The sequence below is a fragment of the Podarcis tiliguerta genome (genome assembly GCF_965153285.1).
Source record: "Podarcis tiliguerta genome assembly, chromosome: 17".
NCBI lineage: Eukaryota > Metazoa > Chordata > Lepidosauria > Squamata > Lacertidae > Podarcis > Podarcis tiliguerta.
The window spans coordinates 3,909,094-3,932,128 of record NC_139550.1 but is presented as its reverse complement, the minus strand read 5'-3'; the positions used below and the strand labels follow the sequence as shown (position 1 = coordinate 3,932,128).

Sequence of the window (23,035 nt, the reverse complement as noted above, 5' to 3'; positions counted from 1 at the left end):
TGTCATTATTGTTTTTAAGAGGGAATTAAAGGGGAATTCACCAGGAACAAATCCAATTTGGACAAGCCAGACTGGACTGCTTAACTCAAGAGATTCTTACGAATCTTCCAACTAGCTCACTGCAATGTACAGGGAATGTGCTCTGCTGCTAACTCATTAGCGTGAATGAGGAAGGATAATATTGAATCAATATATCAATATATCCTCTCCTACTATCCACAACATTCCGACACAATCAAGATTGGGAAGGATAAAAGGGAAGCAAGGCTGAGATTCTGCATCTGCTCTGGAGGTGGGAACCTGACCTCACAGGTTCTTCAGACCTTGCTCATTGTATTGGACCTGGACCAGTATTTGACTATTAGGAGCGACTTACCACCAGGTACACTGGGGGTCGGGACATCTAGGTGGCCCTTTCCTGTGGGACTCTGCATCCCTTCCTCCAATCCATACAGATCCCAAACACAAGTCTAGGACCTCCTTGGGCTGAACCTGGTTTGAAAACAGGAGCTATGGTTAAGCTGAGGTGTGTACATTTGAGAACGCTGTTGTGCTTGCACAGACAACAACTTTATTGAATTGTTGTTTGAGGCAGGGGGTTTGTAGGTGCAGTGAAACTAACCAGGCAATGCACATCTAGTGAGCACATCCCCTCCCCCTCTCTGGTGTGTCCAGCAACAGAAACATGCCACTTGAAGCACAGTCGGTGGGACCGGCGATGACCTCACTGCATTTTAAGCTGCTAATTATTTGTGGCTAATGCAGACATGGTCATCACCTCTATAGCCCTGGGGGATATTGCTTCCTTGTAAGGCAAGCTCTTCCTGCTTCTTCTCGAGTTTCACTAAAAACTGTGGTACGAACAGGAAACATGACGGGATCTGAGTTTGCAGCCTGCAGGGGGACAAGATATTACCTGGCGGCCATTTTGAATTTGAGAAAGATATTGGCAGGCACTAACTGTTATATACTGAGTTGAATAGGAACCAAAAGGCAGCAGTCTGATTGGTCCTAGAACAATAGGATTCAGAATGCAGCAGTCTGATTGGTCCACAGGAGCCACCCAATCCAGCTCCAGGTGGAAGTGAATCCACAACCTGATTGGCCTACAGGAGAATCCCAGAATTAGCCAATCACGTGGGGCCCACTGTGTAAATAATGTATATAAAGCAGACATTCTGGGGGAACTTCCATTCCTCCTCACCACTATGAGCTGAATGAAGAGCATGAAATCCACACTCGACTCCTAGTATATTTCATTAACAAAGCTTAGTGAATTGGGTGCGGGGGTGGATTTTGGACTGCCAAAATTATACGGACTGGATGAAGTAAATTGTGAAGCACTGCATTTCTGAAGGTGAGCCAATCAGAAGCCACGCTTTGGTTTCCGAACGTTTTGTAAGTCGAACGGACTTCCAGGACAGATTCCTTTCAATTTCCAATGTACGACTGTACCTTCCCCCATGAATGTTACGCTCTCTGATGCCCACCCCCAGCATTATTCAGTGGCACCCAATTAATAAATCAGATTGAGGGGCATTTACTGTGCAACAAATTTGTGTGCGAATTTAAGTATACTATTGTGGCCGTTACACATGAGCAGGGTCCTTATATACCATCCCCAACCCCAACAACTTATTTTTTTCCCCACTTCCCCCATAGTTTTGCATGCTTGTGATGAACATGTACACAACAGCCAACTTTTATTAGACTTCTTCAAAAAGCTGACTCTGGAGGGATAACAGAGACACTTCCAGGCTGTTGCCATTTTCAGGTGGGATTCAACCACATACAGGCAAAATTCAAGTTGTGCAGCAAATCCACTTCTCCAAAAGACTGGGCTCTTTGCAATAAGGAAAATGATGGGGACTGGTGGAAAGCACAGGGTAAAACTTGCTTTGACACAATGGCTGCATACACATTGCACCTTTAAAGCACATTCAAATGACAGCCTTCTCCTCAAAGTTTTCTTCAGGGTTGCTGGAGCATAACTCTATAAACGGTAACCTACAGTGCCCAGAATTCTTTGAGGGGTAAATGTGCTCCGAATGTGCTTTGAAGGTATAGTGTGTATGCATCTCATCCAACCTCCCCGCAAATAAAATGAATGCTCATGAAACAACCAATGCTGTCTAACCTCCCTGCAAACAAATCGGGATGAATGCACAATAAACCAGTCATCTGGAAATGTGCCAAATCTCTTCCACTCACCTCAAAGGCCAGTTACACCTGGGGTCAGCAACCTTTTTCAGCCGTGGGCCGGTCCACCATCCCTCAGACCATGTGGTAGGCTGGATTATATTTTTGGGGGGGGGGGATGAACGAATTCCTAGGCCCCACAAATAACCCAGAGATGCATTTTAAATAAAAGGACACATTCTACTCATGTAAAAACATGCTGATTCCTGGACCGTCTGTAGGCCGGATTTAGAAGGAGATTGGACCAGATCCAGCTCCCGGGACTTAGGTTGCCTACCCCTGAGTAACATAGTCACAAGCCGGTGCAGCCCAAACACAGGGGAAACTGAGGTATGTTGGACCATGAGATGAAAGAAGTGGTGCAACAAACAGGCTGCACATGGAGAAATCAAATTATAAAGCTAGCCGCTGTAATTCAATATAACATAGAATAAATAGCATCCCTCTCTGAATGTAAAGTAAGATGTCCTGCAGTGGAGACATAGCCTCATCTTTTCCTTCTACTGCTATCACCTCCTCCTTTCCATCTTTCTCAACCTCTCTGCTATTATGCAGTAAATTGAGACTCCTGCTGCTGCTGCTGCTGCTGCCTCCGCTGTCTAAACTTTTCTTTCATCCCAGCCCCTTCACATGGGCGGGGAGAGGCAGGGAGGGCCAAAGGAGCAGGACAAGTCGCCAGATTGATCTGGAAAGGAACCAGTTTAATCCCAACCATCAGGAACAAGGAGCTGCCAGCAAAGCAGGGGCCAGCCTCCTGAGATCAGGCAAGAAGAGATCTCTCTCTCTCTCCCTCTTCTGCAGCAGAGACAGCAGCTGCTGGGTGGAGCACCCCTCCAGGGAAAATGCAGCAGGACAGAAGCATCATCACCAAAGGCAACATGCAAGAGGCTGGTCTCCCTGCCTCCTTTGATTCTAATCAACAGGTAAAGCCTGGGGACTGTGCAGTTGTGGGCGGAGGAGACAAGGGATACAAGTAGATAAGAAGGGGGGAAAGGAGAAAGTCAGCTGTCTCCCGCTGGAATTAACCAATTCTACCGTTATTCCAAATCTGTAAGGTTGTAAGAAAAAACTGCTCCTTTTCCCTTATGGGGTACCCAAGAGCCCATATAGAGTCCTTTACTTTAGCAACAGCCAGGGATGCATACGTTTAGCAGGTGGAGTTTGATTTTTCCCATCACTTCTATCCCCACGTGGGAAAAAAACCTTGAGTTTTGGCATGTCAGGCAGCTCTTTAAAGGCACAGCAGGGCCCACAGCAGTGGGGGGGGGGGGGAGATAACTGTACATGGATCTCTTTATGGGGACAGAAGGACAGCCCTGTACTTTTAACACAGGGTGAGAAAACAGGCACCTCCGCAAGCCACTTTATGGCAGGCTCTGCGTTGTTGACGGAGGCAAGCTTTTCACAGCACCCGCACACTATCGCCCACATTAAATTGCCATCCCATATCTAACCCCACCCTCAGTTTAATCCAGATTTGCCATTTCCATGGTCTGGGGGTTTCTGTTTGTTTACTTACGGGTCTTCTGTATAAATGATAAATCCAAATGAAATGGGGAAATAATACGGGGTGGCATTTTGATGGGGGAGGCATTGTGTAGGCACAGCATAAAAACTGAAAGCGTGAGGCGCATCGAGGCCACAATAACCTGCTTGGAGCAAGAGTTCTCCTGAGCCCACTTTTGGAGTTTGTCTTTCCTTCGTCTTGTTTCCACTGTGATGCTGAAGCAGCAGACAGACAGCCGCCAAACCCTCTCCTTCCCTTGTCTTGCCTCTCTGCCATGAAATGATGGAATGTAGCACACTAAAGTATATAATGTTTCTCTCAATCTCTCTCACACAACTCAGTGTCACCTTTGTTTGCCCAGGCACTCCTGTTGGGCTTTATTCTTTGCCTTGGGTCTTCTCAGATTTTTTACCTCTAACAAGAGTTATGATGGTGTTTTGCAGTGCTCACCTCTCTGTGGTGAGGCTGCCGTTTGTTGCAACCATTTTGCATGAGTGGCTTCGATTTGTTGTTGGAGTCCGACTGCACGGTTACGTGCTTATTAAAACTCTAGCAGCAGGTTCTTCAAGAGAAAAGCAGAATTGTGAGAGGGAGATTTGCAGCAGAGACGCTGTCAGAGAATTCTCCTCACCTCCAAGCCCTTTCGCTCCTGCAGGTAATGGTCTCTTTGCGAAGACCCAACAAAATGTAATGTTGCAGCCCCAGCATTACACAGCCACAGCTCTGGCTTGTTCATTTCCGTATTTTTGGCTCTATTAGACGCACCGGACGATTGGACGCACCTAGTTTTTAAAGGAGGCTCCCCTGTGTCCAGTGGCGTAGCGTGGGGGGTGCAGGGGGGCCGCCGCACCGGGTGCAACATCTGGGGGGGGGCGCGCTTGCACTCGCAGCTCTCTGCCCCTACCTGGCTCACTCACTCTCTCTCACTGCAGTGCTGGCTGTGCGAATCCGATCCGAGCCGCCGGGTCGCCGCCCACTGTGGAGGGGAGGGTGCCAGGTGTGCGGTGCGGTGCGGAGAGAGAGCGAGGGACTATCTGGGGGAGGGACAGTGCAGCGGGGGGGGGTGCAAATTACTTGCCTTGCCCCGGGTGCTGACAACCCACGCTACGCCACTGCCTGCGGAGACTTCATCCCATGGCTAAGCCAGAAGCTAGAACAGCCAGAGGGATCCCGCTCGCTGTCCTGGCTGCTTTAGCCGCGCGCAGCCTCTCCCGGGCAAGGGGAGCCTTCATCCCCTGCCCGGGAGAGGCTGTGCGTGGCTATGGCTCCCGCAAGAGCCGTGCTCCCTTTAAAGAGCGTGCGGAGTGTGTGTGCGGCTCTTGGGAGCCCCCAAGAGCCGCACACACGCTCCACACGGCTCTTTAAAGCGAGCGCTGACAGAGCCTCCCGCCTGCATTCGCTGCATAAGACGCACACACATTTCCCCTTACTTTCTAGGAGGGGGAAGTGCATCTTATAGAGCGAAAAATACGGTACCTACCCCTCTCCACACATCATTGTTACAAGCAGTCTTCTCCCAGACGGTCTCTTTTGAACCAAAAAGGGCCGAGTGGCAGAGGGGAGCTGAGCCCTCCCCCCCAGCTCTCTGCCCTCCATCGTTGCAGACATTTTTACTCCAGTCCATCTCATTTAATACCAAATGGGGTGCGTGGCCATTGTTGCAGCCTGTCTCTTTTACAGGAAGTGAGCTCCGCTGGCAGGAAAGGTGTGTGAAGTGCAGAGCACTGCAAGGTAAGGAAGAACTGGGAGGTCAGAACCCTCCAGGTGTCCCTGTTTTCCAGGGACAGTCCAGGATTTACAGAAGCCCTCCTGGTTTCTGATTTGATCCCGGAAAGCCCCACTTTTCCTTAGGACGTCCCCATTTTCATGGGAGAAATGTTGGAGGGTATGGAGTCATGCGACCCCCACCAAGCCAAGGAGATAAGTAACTATACAACCTTTAGAAGACATCTGAAGGCACCCCTGTGTAGGGATTTATTTATTTTTTAGTGTTTAATGTTTTATTATGTTTTTATATATATGTTGGAAGCTGCCCAGAGTGGCTGGGGAAACCCAGTCAGATAGGCGGGTTATAAATAATAAAATTAATAGTAGTAGTATTGAAAAGGGACTCAACTACATTAGTCAAGAAGCAGAGTTTTGAATGTGCTATAAACATGCAACACCAGATGGCGCCAGAGAGCACAGAAAAAATTTTAAGCGATTCTCCATAGCGGTTTTTTTCTTTTGTTATAACGATTTAATTTCTGGTGTATTTATAGTGTGGGGGGTGGTTTTCCTGTGTGTAGATCCACCCAAGAATATCCCTATTTTCATCGGCTAAATGTTGGAGGGTATGGGCAGTGTGCACACCCGCTTTTTCATGTTTAAATAAGGCAGGCAACACTTTTTTACATGACAGGCACATGACTAAACATCATTTTGCTTAGCCCTTTAGAGATGCCTTTGACAACCTGCTGCTCTGCAGATATTCTGGACTAAAACCCCTATCAGATTCAGCCAGCCAGAAGGGCACCAGTTTAGCGAAGGCTATTTTAGAGCATGCTGTTTTATTAGAAGTCGCATGTAATAGATACAGTGATACCTTGGGTTACGTACGCTTCAGGTTACGGACTCCGCTAACCCAGAAATAGTACCTCGGGTTAAGAACTTTGCTTCAGGATGAGAACAGAAATCGTGCTCCAGCAGTGCAGCGGCAGCGGTAGGCCCCATTAGCTAAAGTGGTGCTTCAGGTTAAGAACAGTTTCAGGTTAAGAACGGACCCCTGGAATGAATTAAGTACTTAACCCGAGGTACCACTGTATTGTTCTTCAAAATTTGCTGGCTTTAGCATCTTTATCATTCTGTAGTTTTGATGACCTTTTGATTCCCCCTCCACCCCTGTAAGGATGATGGAATTACTTACTTTAGGAGCAACCACCTTTCAAAATCACTTCCACTTTTATTTGGGTTCCATTCCCCCGTGCCCCGAGTGTTGTCAGCTGTGTGGACGTCATGCATTTCAAGCACGTCCCCCTTCTCCAAAGAATCCTGGGAACTCTAGTTTACTGCTCAAAGAGCTGCAATTCCTAGCAGCCTCAACAAAAGAGTCCTTTGGGGAGGGGAATGTGCTTTAAATGTATGGTGTGTATGCCGCCTAATGATTTGGGTAAGAAGACTAAGATGTCTTGTTGGGAATAGGCCTGTGCCTTTGAAGAGCTGCTGTTCTGGGCAGGAATCTGTGAGGAAGAAGCAGAGGGATGGTAAATAAAGAAGAAAAGAACTGGTTTGGACCTTTATAAGTCCCATGGGAGCCCCGCTTATATTTCTCCCCTTAAATTCTGGCGGGATCATGCTCTCTGTGTCTTACCTACGTAAGCGACGCAACCATTAAGAACAAATTTTGACTATTAATTATATTTCAGAGTTCTATATTCCAGCTTTTCAGATAGAAGCAGTTTACAGGAATGCACCAGCCAAACATCAGTTTTCAAAAAAAATTTGCCAAGCAGAAGCTAAACCATGAGGTTAGACTAAAGAATTACAAATAAATGAATAAATACATGTGATCAATGTGAAGAAAGCGATAAAGCCAGCTCAGTTTCTGCTTCTGACCTTTACGCTTCATTAGGCAACCACAAGCACTTCCTTGAGTAATCTGAAGTGGCACTCATTTTATCATGGCACAGAAAAAGATTGTCAAATATAATATAATAGAACTTCATTTTTCACTTTGCTACGTATGGGCGCTGTGTTTTTTCTTGTGGTAGACTTTTTAAAAAAATAAATGAGTAAATAAATCCTTATTGAAATATTAGCCAGTATGGACATTTCCTGTTTAGTCTGCTGTTGCAAGGATCTGTCAATGAGTCGATTGATTACTCATTACTTTATGAGGGCAGAAGAAGCCAAACTAGATTTTACTTGGCAATATGAAGTTCTCATTGTCGTCATCGCCCCCCCACCCCCCGCCCTGCCATGCCAGCTCTTTGTGAAATCAAAAACAGCTATGACACATGAAACTATTATTTATTGCATTTATATCCCACCTCCCCCCCCCCCCCCGGGAGCTCAAGGTGGCGCACATGATTTTCTCCCCCTCCTCATTTAATCCCCAGAACAACCCTGTGAGGTAGGCTAGGTTGAGAGGCAGTGACTAGCCCAAGGTCACCCCCAAGGAGCTTTGTGGCTGAGCAAGGATGTGGGTGGCACTTGTGGGTTAAACCACAGAGCCTAGGACTTGCCGATCAGAAGGTCAGTGGTTCGAATCCCCGCGACGGGGTGAGCTCCCATTGCTCGGTCCCTGCTGCTGCCAATCTAGCAGTTCGAAAGCACTTCAAAGTGCAAGTAGATAAATAGGTACCACTCTGGCGGGAAAGTAAACGGCATTTCTGTGCGCTGCTCTGGTTCGCCAGAAGAGGCTTAGTCATGCTAGGGGCATGCTGGCTCCCTCGGCCAATAAAGCGAGATGAGCGCCGCAACCCCAGAGTCAGCCACGACTGGATCTAATGGTCAGGGGTCCCTTTACCTTTACATTTTAAGGATTCGAAGCCAGATCTCCCAGGTCCTGGCCTGACAGTCTAACCCAGGGGTCAGCAAACTTTTTCAGCAGGGGGCCGGTCCACTATCCCTCAGACCTTGCGGGGGGCCGGACTATATTTTTGGGGGGCAATGAATGAATTCCTATGCCCCACAAATAACCCAGAGATGCATTTCAGATAAAAGCACACATGCTACTCATGTAAAAACAAGCTGATTCCCGGACCATCCATGGGCTGGATTCAGAAGGCGATTGGGCCAGATCCGGCCCCTGGGCCTTAGTTTGCCTACCATGTTCTAACCACTACACAACACTGCGATAGGAGTGGCGTCCAGTTCAGCTCAAACAGGAATGTACTCAAAAAAGACAGGTCTGTGTCCCTAAGCAGCTGACAGTCTAAATTTCTGCAGTGGGTGAGACAAAGGAAGAGAAGTGAGGGAATGAGAGAGGTTCAGCTAGTCAAGGGATGCATATGAGCGGATACAGTTACATTTACTTACCTTTTGTTTCAGATGGATATGAGGACCAAGGGCCTGAGCCAAAGACTTCGTGGAAAAGGTAGGCTTCTGGTCACCAAACATAAGGCACAAGGTACACTTCTGTGTGATTTTAAGAGTGTAAGCAGATCCCTGTCGGATCAGACCAAAGGGCCATCTTTTTAAAAAAATCATTGTTATTGATTTTCCAATAAAAAACATCCAATTGATATATCCAATCATAATACTCCAATTAAAATAAAAAAGTCCAAATTATAATTATTAATTTTTCAGAGCTCCCCACGGTCTGGATCTCTGAAGCATATCTCTACATCTCAGTCCTGCCAAGCCAAAGGGCCATCTAATTTCACAGTGACCAGTCAGATGCCTCTGGCAAGCTGGATGTGAGTGCAATAGCGGTCTCCCCAATTGTGTTTCCCAGAATCTGGCATACTGCTGCTTCTAACACTGGAGATACTTGTTGGTGCAAAAGGCACATCACACCCAAACCAAACTGTGTTACATTCCTGAGGCTAATCTGTAAAGAGGCTCCGGGAATTGATACACAGGGCTATGATTGAGCATAGCTGTCAACCGTCCCTTATTTGGCGGGAAACTCCCTTATCCCAGCGCCATTTCCCGCTGCTGTCCCGGATTGATAATGTCCCTTAAATTTCCCGGGTTTCATGCTCGCCCGGTTCTGAGGGAAGCAGTGGCTCGGGGTCCACCACCGCAAGAGAGAGAGCGCTGGCGCCGTCGTCCTGGTGCAAGGAGTTCCATCGACCCTTCCCAGCCTGAGAGAGGGGAGGGAGAGAGACTCTCGCCCATGCCGCCCGCGAGCCCAGAGGCAGCAGCGGTGGAGGCAGCTGAGGAGGCAGCCTAGGGAGGAGGAAGAGGAGGGGATGAGGAGGGACACAGAAGGGCGGTGCTTCAGCGGCTGCCACGGCACCGCAACCGCCTCATGCCGGATTGACAGCATCTGTCAATCCTACCAATGTATGTAACTCTTTACAATAGCAAAATTCCTTATTTTGGCTGCTGATCCCTTATTTTCGAGGCTGCTGGTCCCTTATTTTCAAATCTGTAAATTGACAGCTATGTGACTGAGACAAGGGAGATGTAAAGGAACATGCTTTGCAGAGCCAAGATCCTTTCTCAACCTAACAGGGAGCATTCAAGATGTCACACTGTACATTTGAAGCACCTTTGAAGCCCATGGCTTCCACCCCAGAATTCTGGGAACTGCAGCTTTCCCCTCGCATAACTACAATTCCTGGTTTTCTTAACAAGCTACAGTTCCCAGGATTCTTTGCAGGAAAGCCTTGTATGTTGGATGTGCTTTAAATCTATGGTGTGGATCCGTATTAGTAAGGAGGCTAGATTACAATTGGGACGTGGGTGGCGCTGTGGGTAAAACCTCAGCGCCTGGGGCTTGCCGATCGAAAGGTCGGCGGTTCGAATCCCCGCGGCGGGGTGCGCTCCCGTCGTTCGGTCCCAGCACCTGCCAACCTAGCAGTTCGAAAGCACTCCCGGGTGCAAGTAGATAAATAGGGACCGCTTACTAGCGGGAAGGTAAACGGCGTTTCCGTGTGCTGCACTGGCTCACCAGAGCAGCGATGTCACGCTGGCCACGTGACCCGGAAGTGTCTCCGGACAGCGCTGGCCCCCGGCCTCTTGAGTGAGATGGGCGCACAACCCTAGAGTCTGTCAAGACTGGCCCGTACGGGCAGGGGTACCTTTACCTTTTTTACGTTTAGATTACAATACTATGAACCTGGGAATAAACCCAGTGAGCACAGACAGAAATAATGTGTGTAGGGTATCACTGACGATCCCCAAGGCAAGCCTGACTGCCTGAGTAAGACCCTGAGGCAGTTTAGTGAACTAGCTGTCAACTCAAGGGCTGTACTCCATATGAATGAAATGCCATATTTCATATTTGCCAACATCAAAGCTACCAAGAGATATGGGTGCATTTCTACGTACATTTTCTTCGAAGCCTCCCCCATTGGTTTATGTTACCTCTGGGTAAGCAAGCATTAAACCGGCTGCATGGCGGTCTGATTTCAAACATTTAAGTTAAACTTTCACATTCAAAATGTGAATTTACATTTACATTTCGAAATTTCCCTTTGAGAAGTTGAATGGAGAAGTTAGAAATGGTTGTGAGATATATATAGAGAGAGAGAGAGCCAGTGTGGTGTAGTGGTTAAGAGCGGTAGTCTCATAATCTGGTGAACCGGGTTCGATTCCCCACTCCTCCACATGCAGCTGCTGGGTGACCTTGGGCTAGTCACACTTCTCTGAAGTCTCTCAGCCCCACTCACCTCACAGAGTGTTTGTTATGGGGGAGGAAGGGAAAGGAGAATGTTAGCCGCTTTGAGACTCCTTAGGGTAGTGATAAAGCAGGATATCAAATCCAAACTCTTCTTCTTCATATATATATATTTGTGACTGTTCTTTTCAGCTCGAATTGTAACCGTGAAGGCTGAAAACCAGCCTAGACGCAAGAGGGCTGAACAGCTCAAAATGGAGACAAAGCAAGAAAAAAAGGAGGAGGAGAAAAAAGAAGAGAGTTCTGGTCTCATTGAATTCTTTAGTTCCTATCAGGAGCTTTTCCAGTTCTTTTGTAACAACACAACCATCCATGGGGCCATCCGACTGGTTTGTTCCAAGAAGAACAAGATGAAGACGGCCTTCTGGTCAGTTCTTTTCTTCCTCACCTTTGGCCTCATGTACTGGCAGTTTGGAATTATCTACAGAGAGTACTTCAGCTTTCCTGTCAACCTGAACTTGAACCTCAACTCTGATAGGCTGACCTTCCCTGCTGTCACGCTGTGTACTCTCAATCCCTACAGGTAAGCCTGATGATGTGCAATATTGCCGGTTGGGTTTGACTTGAGCCTTGCGTGGTCTACTTCCCTTGCCCAGTGTTTTAGGTTGATACAGGGTGAGTTAGCACTCAGTATCCACAAACAGTTAAGGCATGACTAACCTGTGTAATTGGGATGCGGGTGGTGCTGTGGGTTAAGCCACAGAGCCTAGGACTTGCCAATCAGAAGGTCGGCAGTTCGAATCCCCACAACGTGGTGAGCTCCCGTTGCTCGGTCCCTGCTCCTGCCAACCTAGCAGTTCGAAAGCATGTCAAAGTGCAAGTAGATAAATAGGTACCGCTCCAGCGGGAAGGTAAACGGCGTTTCCGTGCGCTGCTCTGGTTCGCCAGAAGTGGTTTAGTCATGCTAGACACATGACCCGGAAGCTGTAATGCGAGATGAGCGTCGCAACCCCAGAGTCGGCCACGACTGGACCTAATGGTCAGGGGTCCCTTTACCTTTAACCTGTGTAATGCGATCCTGAGTATCTGATCTTGCACTGAAATATGTTCCATGCCCAATCAGATCAGGGGGATGGTTCACCTGCACCAGGCATCCATTTGTCTCAAGAGGCAATGAAGTGCACCACCGAGAGCAAAGGCACACTGCTGGGGAATCACGGCGCCTGCTGCGGCTGCAGAAACTGGCAGTTCATAACTGCTGCCTCCTGTGCTGTTTTTGCTGCATTAGCAGCACCACAGTGACCTCCCTGGAGCACAGGCTTGAGTGGTGTGTATGGAGGTCCTGGGCTGCCCAGACAACAAGTCCCTTCTCTCAGCCTTGCTATGTGGGCCAAATGAAAGCAGAACAATATGTTTGGCACCAGCTTGGCTGCAGGAGTTGCTGGAAGGAGGCCCAGTAGGCACCATCCAACTATCTTGTGTAATGTTTACTCCTTGGCCCTTTTCTCCTCCTGAAGAGGTCCTGGCAAGGCAGCAGGTATGCATTTCTCCTCAGGGTTTACTCCCAAAGCCTTTCTCACAAATGAGTATAGCCACAACACAGTGGAGGTTTAGGACCATGCAGAAACTGCCTTCTTGATCATTGAACCCACTATTGACCTAGTCCACTCATTCCACCGGAGCTTGTCTTTGCATGTAGAGGAAGTCTCCAACTCACCGAGGGTTTGAGACCCATTGGTTGCCCTCGCCTGGTTTAGTTGATCCGTTAAGGCCATTCCCGGGGTGTGGCCTCTGTCACGTGTTGACAGCTTCTAGGAGCCACAGGTGAGAGCTGAGTACAGGGTGAGGCCCAAAGGTGGACAAAACAACCCCAGAAGGAGCATGGCGTGTCCCTCCCCTAACACCCCATGCACCCCAACCAACCATCAAGTAGACCATATTACCTTCTGCCCACCTTTCATGTACTGGATCCCTTGAGGTAAGTGTAGAGAAACGGACCCCTTTAAGCCCCTTCTTCCATCTTTTAGGTACAGTGCGATTCAGGAGCAGCTGCAAGAGCTGGATCAAATCACCCAGCGGACACTGATGGAGCTCTACAAATACAACATGTCCATGGAGCAGAAGAACTGGCAGGCCCAATCCTTGCGGAAACGCAGCTCCAGGAGCCTGTACCGCCATATCCAACGCCACCCGCTCTATAGACACAAGCGTGAGACCAGCATGGAGGAGAACAATCCCCAAGTGGACAAGAGTGACTGGAAGATTGGTTTCATTCTGGTAAGGATGACTTCCTATTCGTTTGGTGGCACCTCTCTGCTTCTTCCTGCTACCCTCCAACAGGTCGGCCCTGCATGATTTACACACACACACACACACACACACAGGGACGCGGGTGGCGCTGTGGGTTAAAGCCTCAGTGCCTAGGGCTTGCCAATCGAAAGGTCGGCGGTTCGAATCCCCGCGGCGGGGTGCGCTCCCGTTGCTCGGTCCCAGCGTCTGCCAACCTAGCAGTTCGAAAGCACCCCCGGGGGCAAGTAGATAAATAGGGACCGCTTACTAGCGGGAAGGTAAACGGCGTTCCGTGTGCAGCTCTGGCTTGCCAGAGCAGCGATGTCACGCTGGCCACGTGACCCGGAAGTGTCTCCGGACAGCGCTGGCCCCTGGCCTCTTAAGTGAGATGGGCGCACAACCCTAGAGTCTGTCAAGACTGGCCCGTACGGGCAGGGGTACCTTTACCTTTACCTTTTTTACACACACACACACACACACACACACACACACACCAGTATTGTTTCAAAGTCCAGTATCTCTGCTGGACTTCAAAAGCTGGAAAGGAAAGAGAATTACTTGAAAATGATTTATAGATGGTATTTAACTCTGAGTAGACTTGCTAAAATGTATACCGTATTTTTCGCTCTATAAGACGCACCAGACCACAAGACGCACCTAGTTTTTGGAGGGGGGGAAACAAGAAAAAAAATATTCTGAATCCCAGAAGCCAGTACAACAAGAAGGATCGCTGCGCAGTGAAAGCAGCAATCCCTCTTGCTGTTCTGGCTTCTGGGATAGCTGCACAGCCTGCATTTGCTCCATAAGACGCACACACATTTCCCCTTACTTTTTAGGAGGGAAAAAGTGAGTCTTATAGAGCAAAAAATACGGTAAATCCTAATCAGATAAGTGCTGAAGATATAATGAAATGGAGGGTACGTTTTATCATATATGGTGGACTTGTAAAAGGGTAAAAGCGTATTGGGAAATAATATAGAATGAATTGGAAAAAATGTTTAAAAGTATCTTTCCAAAAAAAAAAAAAAAAGATTCCTTTCTGGAAAATGTTTACTGAATATATGGGTGAAAACTGTGTACATTTAATAACACTGGTAGCATTAAGGTAAATTCAACAGTGTAAATAAGTTTTGATGGATGTAACAATGGAATACTGAATGGTTTATGCAAAATATGCAGGGATGTCTGGTATGCAAATTGAGCTTTGGAAAAAGAAGGGAAGTCATTGATTTAAAGTTGTTTGGATATTTTGAAATGTAAATTAGAAAAAATAATAATTAAAAATTACACACACACAAGCTGGAAAGGACAGTGACTGAATCTAACTCAGTGTCGCTCAGTGTCGCTCATCTTCTCAAATGGTGCAGGTTCAGATTACAGTGGTACCTCGGGTTAAGTACTTAATTCGTTCCGGAGGTCCATACTTAACCTGAAACTGTTCTTAACCTGAAGCACCACTTTAGCTAATGGGGCCTCCCGCTGCCGATTTCTGTTCTCATCCTGAAGCAAAGTTCTTAACCTGAAGCACTATTTCTGGGTTAGCGGAATCTGTAACCTGAAGCGTATGTAACCTGAAGCATATGTAACCTGAGGTTCCACTGTACCTGCAACATTTAAATCCCCAGTTCATCAAAGAAACAAACAATGCTTTTCATCAGTAAAGATAATCTCTTTTCACTTTGAATGAGGGAATAAATGTTAAATTGATGTATCTGCATCATCGCTATCCTGAACAACCATATGTCTTATGACAATCTTGCTTGTGTTTTGAGCCTCTCCGGCTTCCCCAAGATTTTGTCCTCGTCAGGCATTTGGAATGACCCTCTTCCTCCAGGTCCATTTGATCTTCCCAGGGCCCACATTTCGTCCTCTATGCCCTGGGGAAGTGGCCTAACGGGGTTGTTGACTTCCTTTTGCAGTGGAATGAAAACAAGACAGACTGCTTCCACCAAATGTACTCCTCAGGTGTGGATGCCGTGCGAGAGTGGTACAGCTTCCACTACATCAACATCCTGGCGAGCATCCCTGACGTCAAAGACCTCGACGAGTCCAACTTCACAAGCTTCATCTATTCCTGCCGTTTCAACGAGGAGACCTGCAACAAAGCGTGAGTCCCCAAATATGTAACTGCTGCTTTATAAACCCACCTTCCCCACCTCGGTACCCGTTGCTGGCTGGGGCTGATGGGAGATATAGTCCCAAACATCTCGAGGCCAACAGGCTAGGAAAGGCTCTCAATGATTGACATGGGTCACTCACTGTTCATGGGTATTTTAATTTTGGCCTAGTTTTGGAAAACACAGGTTTGGTTTTTAAAATAAAAAGGCCACCGTCCCATCACTGGTTCAAAGTGCCTCAAAAATTCAATTTAAAAAAACTAAATAGCTGATAAAGTAGTGGATTTCCATGTTACAGAAGGCAATTCACAACATGATCTGTGAACCTCCTTCCAAGAGAATGGGAAGGAGCATGGAATTTTTACATAAATATCCCCCCCCCCCACACACACACCTGCCTGTTTACTTGCACCTACACTTCCATCCCCCAGGTAATCTGGATTTTTCCACCGCCAGACTCTGAAACCAGAAGCCATTCTAAGAGAAAAAATTGTCTGAGGAGCATTTTTCTGAGGAGAATTGGTAGGCATTAGCAATGAGGGTAAAGGGGGGGGGGGATTCAGTGCAGCTCACATTTAAAGCCAAATCTGCCAAATTCGCACTTGCCAAAGCCATACAAGAAGCAAAACACAACCACCTTTCAAAACGCACATTTATTCAAATTTTGCAATGCAGTTCTCTAGGCAAACAAAATGTATGCACATTCGTGGAAATAACACATAAAAGAGCATTGTTGAATTCATTAAAAAATGGCTTGCAAAAATGTGTACATTAATCAGAACTGCCTACAAAAATGTGTTCTCATTAGGAGAAATACTAAAATGCTGACTATGTTTATGAGGTTTGTTTTTTTAAAATTGCAAATCGCTTCAGAAATGTGGAGCACTCAAATTAAGATTGGGGGGAAATGTGAAACAGAGAGAACCAAACTGGTAGAACTTTCCATCCCCAGTGGGTAGAAAGTTTGAGGGCTTGTTCACACTTCAGCGCATGGGTTTGAGAGATTTTTCATTTGTCTCACTGCTTTCCCCAGGAAACCCCGCTGTTTACCACTGAATCATAACAAACACTGATCGGGTTTTCTGAGGATTAACGTTTCTTCCAATTAAACAGTAACTGTGTTTCCCCAGGGAAAACAGTGGGACAAAAGAAAAACTTCTTTGACTCATGTCCAGAAAGCATGGAACAAGCAGAAGTTTGGACAAACCCTTCAGACCCTATATTCCCAGTATCTCTGTGTATTTGGGAACATGTTTTTGCCGTGAAACCTTCTAAAAGGTAAAGGTAAAGGGAGCCCTAACCATTAGGTCCAGTCGTGGCCAACTCTGGGGTTGCAGCGCTCATCTTGCTTTATTGGCTGAGGGAGCCAGCGTACAGCTTCCAGGTCATGTGGCCAGCATGACTAAGCCACTTCTGGCGAACCAGAGCAGTGCACGGAAACACCGTTTACCTTCCCGCCAGAGTGGTACCTATTTATCTACTTGTACTTTGACGTGCTTTCGAACTGCTAGGTTGGCAGGAGCAGGGACCGAGCAACGGGAACTCACCCCGTCACGGGGATTCGAACCGCCGACCTTCTGATCGGCAAGTCCTAGGCTCTGTGGTTTTAACCCACAGCGCCACCCGCATCCCTCCTAGTTCCACTCAAATATGACATCTGAATGAAAAGCAGTCCCACCTTTGCAAAATCCTGCCTGGCAGCTTGGCAACCCCAGTTAAGGACCATAACAAATTATGTCTAGGGGTGCCAACTTGAATAAAATATTGGGGGGTCCATGTACGTCCCACCCTGCATAATCGATCATAAGATGCAGTATGCGCACACCATTTGAATGGCAGTGCCCATCAACTTTGGGAAGGCCTGTCCCCTCAAATATTTTATTGGGGGAGCCGAAGAGACCTTGGTCCCTAGTAGCTGGTTCCTACGGTTATGTCAGTGCAGCCACGCCAGCAAATATCCCCACTCTCCTGCCAAGAAGGAGGTTGACGTCACCCCATAGCTGTCAACCGTCCCTTATTTGGCGGGAAACTCCCTTATCCCAGCGCTGTGTCCCGCTGCTGTCCCTTTTAGATGATGTCCCTTAAATTTCCCGGGTTTCAAAGGAAGCAGCTCCTCTCCCTCCCTCCCTGCCGGCCAGGGAGGAGGGAGGCTCCAAGTGTGTTGCTTGGCTGCGTTGCTCACCCAATAAGGAGTCTAAGAACGACTGGGGGTGGTGGAGCTTGCATGCCTTGTGCCAATCAAATCGGCCGCATTGCCTGGGGACTCACCTTTGCTCAGTGCTTCCCAGCGGAGAGGTGACAGTGCTTTTCCTTGCTGCATCCCCTTTGCCAGGTTGCTGCGCTGTGGGAACCACTGCTTGAGGCTTTGTTTGGCTGCTGGTTGACTAAAATCCCTTATTTTGGCTGCTGATCCCTTATTTTTGAGGCTGCTGGTCCCTTATTTTCAAATCTGTAAGTTACCAGCTATGCGTCACCCAAATGTTGTGGGGAGTCGCTTCTTTTATTGGAAGGTGTCCACACGATTCATTTGACACCCCTTTCCATGTGATGCTGAGGGAGCCCTGCTCTGCCTGTTACCCACCAAGCCAAATACAGCCCACTGGCCACGTGTATACCCTCTCTCTCCTGCCAGGTTCTTGGCCACCAGCCCCCTTCCCCCTGTTTTTCCCAGTGCCCCACAAGCAGCAAAACAAGGAAGTGTATCAATTTCCCAGTGGGCTGCTTTTGGCTTGGTGATAAGGGCGTAACATGAATCAGGCCTTCCGTGACCACAGGGGTTAGTTCCACTGGTTAGATTCCCATCTCTGGAACAAAAATACCATTTTTCCAGTGCTGCCAAGCCTCGGTTGTTTGGGTCTAGCTGGCAGGCTGACAAACCACCATTAGTTCCAGCAATTGTTTGCAGTACTTTGTCAACTCACCTTACTCTGACCTTCCTTTCACAACTTGTGCAGGCCGTTCCTCCCCCTTCCAAACCCACCTGCTGCTGACACCAGGCTTCTTCACAAGTGCCCTGAATCAGCGCTGAATGCTGTTTATTCTTGTTTAAATTTGCAGTACGTTTAAGCCTTGCTGATTTGCTTCTGGTGCTGAAGACACTATTTATGGTGTCGACACAGCTTGCGCCTGGGTCATGCCCTCAGCTTTCACACATCCGTCGTGCCTCTGAATTAGAAAGTGCTGGATCTTCTCTGAGAAGGCTGCTAAGTGCATCAAAGCTGCTCAGGGAAATTTTCAAACCCTGAAATTTGGGGTCCCCTTCAAACTGGTGCCAAAGTTTTGTAGGATTTTGTAGCACGAACCATGTTTGATTTTTTTGATGTTAAGTACGGACCCCTGTTTGATGTCTCAATTAATCAATGGGGGGTGGTTCTACAAAACAAGGGGTTCACACTACAAAACCCTACAAAACAACCACAAAACTTTGGCACCGGTTTAGAGGGAATCCGAAACTTTAGGGGTCGTAGTTAAGGAAACTCTGCTGCAGGGTCATAATCACAGACACAATTTGGTCACCCCACGACGGGGTGAGCTCCCGTTGCTCGGTCCCTGCTCCTGCCAACCTAGCAGTTCGAAAGCACGTCAGAGTGCAAGTAGATAAACAGGTACCACTCCAGCGGGAAGGTAAACGGCATTTCCGTGCACTGCTCTGGTTCGCCAGAAGCAGCTTAGTCCTGCTGGCCACATGACCCAGAAGTTGTACATCGGCTCCCTCGGCCAGTAAAGCAAGATGAGCGCCACAACCCCAGAGTCGTCCGCAACTGGACCTAATGGTCAGGGGTCCCTTTACCTTTACTGAGGCTAAGTAAAATGTTATGAGGCAATGAGCAAATCTTTGAATTCACTACAGCACCTCTGCACACCAAATCTTTGGGCAGAGGAAGAAAATATAATATTGCGGGGCTTGGTTGAAGAGCTGAAGTCAGCAGAGAATAGAATCACAGAACTGGGAAGGGACCAAAGCGTCATCTAATCCAACCCCTTGCAAGGCAGGAATTTCAAGTAGCTCAAACATGACAGGTGGCCGTTTGTAATAGCCTTCAGATGGGATGGAGTAGGTGTTAAGCGCTATTTGACTCTGCTGGTGCAAAAAAGAACTTTGGGTACAGCAAGACAAACACTGGTTTCACGTAATTAACAACCCATTAAGTGATGTCAAATGTACCTTAGCAGCGCAGTGGGGAGGGTGAAGCGGCAGAGCTGGGGGGGGTCAGGCCGGTGGGTGATGGGGCCCTTCTGAGCTCTGATGCCCTCAGCAGCTGCCCACTCCTGCTGACTCCTGAGGGCACCAAGACAATGCCAAGGTGTCATCTCCGTGGTTGGCAGCAGCAGTGTTCTGCATGTAACCAATCTGCCAACCCAACTTCTTCAGTTGTGAAATGCGTTGACTGTGCCCAGGCTGCTCAAGCAGTGTGTTAAAATCACAAGGCCCATTAGAGTTGTTGTTGCGGATCATTCACAACTAATTATCTCTACACTGTTCCGCCTATGTGACTTTTATAGTTAACATTAGATGTATGTTAATGGCACAATAATTCGATGTTATGCTCCATGCACCGTCCCTGTGCATTTGTGTACTGGACTAATTTGTGCACTAAATACTAACGTGCCACCATACTGTTTTACTGGCAAAAGAAACTTATCAACAAAGGCATGTTAGTTTGGCTTCATTGGCATATAGGTAAAGGCAAAGGGACCCCTGACCATTAGGTCCAGTCACAGACTCTGGGGTTGCGGTGCTCATCTCGCTTTATTGGCCAAGGGAGCCGGCGTACAGCTTCCGGGTCATGTGGCCAGCATGACTAAGCCACTTCTGGCAAACCAGAGCAATGCACGGAAATGCCGTTTACCTTCCCGCCGGAGCGGTACCTATTTATCTACTTGCACTTTGTGCTTTTGAACTGCTAGGTTGGCAGGAGCAGGGACCGGGCAACGGGAGCTCACCCCGTCACGGGGATTCGAACCACCGACCTTCTGATCGGCAAGTCCTAGGCTCTGTGGTTTTAACCCACAGCGCCACCTGCACCCCTCTCATTGGCATATAGTGGCTTAATACCAACCCCAAGATAGTTTGTTTGTATGGCTTTCTTGGGGCATATCTGACCCCAGGATTGGACCAATAGTCTTTTTCTTTTTCCTATTGGCAGAATTTTAAATCAGCAGAAAACCTTCCATCTTAGGACAGACAAGCTGCAAGACTTGGGACTTCTACCATGACAGAAACTTCTATTTCTCTCTTCCATTTTTTAGGGGGTTGATACCTAGGCTGAGTTCTCATACACTATAGCCTGCTGGCTTCTTTTGCTATTGTGTTTACTTAGCCCCAGTACAGAAATTGTGCTACTGTTGATGTTTGTTCATTTCTAATGGGCCAACGCAGTGGCCTGCCTTTTTTCACTTTTGTTCAACTGAATTGTCTTTCTGAATAACTCAGTTGAATAGAGCGTGGCGCTGATAATGCCAAGGTTGCAGGTTCCATCCCTGTATGGACCAGCTGCATATTCTTGCATTGCAGGAGGTTGGACTGCATGATCCTCAGGGTCTCTTCCAACTCTTGAATTCTATGATTCTTCATTGAGTTGACCTGGACACTTTGCATTTCTTCTCAGGAACTACACTCATTTCCATCACCCTATTTATGGAAACTGCTACACGTTCAATGACAACAGCAGCACACTCTGGATGTCCTCCCTGCCTGGGATCAATAATGGTGAGCAGGGGATTGGAAGGTGGTGATGGATGTCGGAAGAGGCTCCTTGAGCTATATCCTCGTTCCCCTTTCTAATCTGGCACCACGTTCATCTCTTTCCTGCAACATTGATTTTTCTTCCTAGCTGAGCTCACTCCCACAGCCACCTGCCTGTCTTCTTTTCTTCCTTTCTTTGCATTTTTGTGGGTTTCTTTTCTTTCTTTCTTTTTTGATAGTAGTTTTTATTTGGTTTTACAAGTCAAAGTTTACATTCAAAGTCATAAGTAATAAAAAGGTAAATAGACAAAAGATTCACCCAAATCTCTGGACCTTCCATCTCTAGTCCTTTTCTGCTGCATATTTTAAGTTACTCCAATTTTTTAAGTATCCCATTTATTCCTAGTTCTTTTTACAATGCAAGTGTTATTCAAATACAGTGGTGCCTCGCAAGCCGAAAAGAATCCGTTCCGTGAGTCTCTTCGTCTAGCGGTTTTTCGTCTTGCGAAGCAAGCCCATTAGCGGATTAGCGCTATTAGCGGTTTAGCGGCTATTAGCGGCTATTAAAGGCTTAAGGGATTAGCGGATTAGCTGCTAAAAGGCTATTAGCAGCTTAGTGCCTTAGAAAAAGGGGGTGGGGAGCGGAAAAAAAACCCCAGGAATCGCAAGACATTTTCGTCTTGCGAAGCAAGCCCATAGAGAAATTCGTCCTGCGAAGCACCTCCAAAACGGAAAACCCTTTCGTCTAGCGGGTTTTCCGTCTTGCGAGGCATTCGTCTTGCGGGGCACCACTGTATTGCTAAAGAGTTCAATTGTTTACACTGGTCTCCAAGGTAAATTATGAATTTCCTCTAGTCTTTGTTGAAATTCTGGTCTTCCTGATTTTCCCAGTCATTTTCGCGATCTCCGCATAGTCCATCAGTTTGGTCTACTGTTCCTCTCTTGCAGGAACTTCATCTTCTTCCCGTCTCTCCTTTGCCCTGTTTTCATCTCTGTGCATGACTGCCGTTGGCCTTCCCTGCCCTCTGTCTCCACAGGTCTCTCTCTAGTTGTCCGCACAGAGCAGAACGACTTTATCCCACTTCTATCCACTGTGACGGGAGCCCGAGTGATGGTGCACGGTCAGAAGGAACCGGCCTTCATGGATGACGGGGGCTTCAATGTGCGCCCCGGCGTTGAAACATCCATCAGTATGAGAAAGGTGAGGTCAGAAGTAGGATGTGAGACCCGGCTTCAGTGTGCAGAATTGTGAGGGAATGAGAGGAAAGCACATGGCTCCCGTAAGACCCATTGGATTCAGTCAGAGGTTACAAAAATAAAATATAAAGAAATGTTGGGTAAAGGTAAAGGGACCCCTGACCATTAGGTCCAGTCGTGGTAGACTCTGGGGTTGCGGTGCTCATCTCGCTTTATTGGCCAAGGGAGCTGGCGTACAGCTTCCGGGTCATGTGGCCAGCAGGACTAAGCCGCTTCTGGCAAACCAGTGCAGCGCACGGAAACGCCGTTTATCTTCCCCCCGGAGCGGTACCTATTTATCTACTTGCACTTTGACGTGCTTTCGAACTGTTAGGTGGACAGGAGCAGGGACCGAGCAATGGGAGCTCACCCCGTCACGGGGATTCGAACCGCCAACCTTCTGATCGGCAAGCCCTAGGCTCTGTGGCTTAACCCACAGCGCCACCCGTGTCCCTGAAATGTTGGTTACTTCCCCATAAAACTAGAGATAGAGAGAGGAGCTGATTTGGTGTGAGAAACAGCTGCAAATCAAAGGGAAGGAATGCAACTGTGCTGATCTGACATATTGTGAATTGTCAGGAAACAACAAACCGCCTTGGGGGCACTTACAGCGACTGCACAGAAAATGGCAGTGACGTGCCTGTGAAGATCCTCTACCAATCCCGTTATACTGAGCAGGTACCTACATTTGACTCACCCACTAATCCTTACCCTGTAATTGGCACCAGACT

General features: G+C 47.7%; 1 protein-coding gene across 3 annotated transcripts in view; it reads left to right on the top strand.

Annotated features, from left to right (window-relative positions):
- The first annotated feature begins 2,793 nt into the window (after positions 1-2,793).
- Positions 2,794-23,035, top strand: part of SCNN1A (sodium channel epithelial 1 subunit alpha) — a 29,157-nt gene continuing 8,915 nt past the window's right edge. The window contains exons 1-9 of one of the 3 annotated variants that reach the window (XM_083419963.1): positions 2,896-3,122; positions 5,387-5,437; positions 8,738-8,783; positions 11,169-11,559; positions 13,004-13,253; positions 15,185-15,372; positions 20,992-21,092; positions 22,106-22,269; positions 22,884-22,982. In XM_083419963.1, the coding sequence (XP_083276089.1) occupies positions 8,738-8,783; positions 11,169-11,559; positions 13,004-13,253; positions 15,185-15,372; positions 20,992-21,092; positions 22,106-22,269; positions 22,884-22,982 (1,239 nt within the window). In that variant the 5' untranslated portion in view covers positions 2,896-3,122; positions 5,387-5,437. Of the gene's footprint in view, positions 3,123-5,386; positions 5,438-8,737; positions 8,784-8,995; positions 9,106-11,168; positions 11,560-13,003; positions 13,254-15,184; positions 15,373-20,991; positions 21,093-22,105; positions 22,270-22,883; positions 22,983-23,035 lie in introns of those variants that run through there. The other 2 variants (XM_083419962.1, XM_083419964.1) reach the window with 2 other exon arrangements.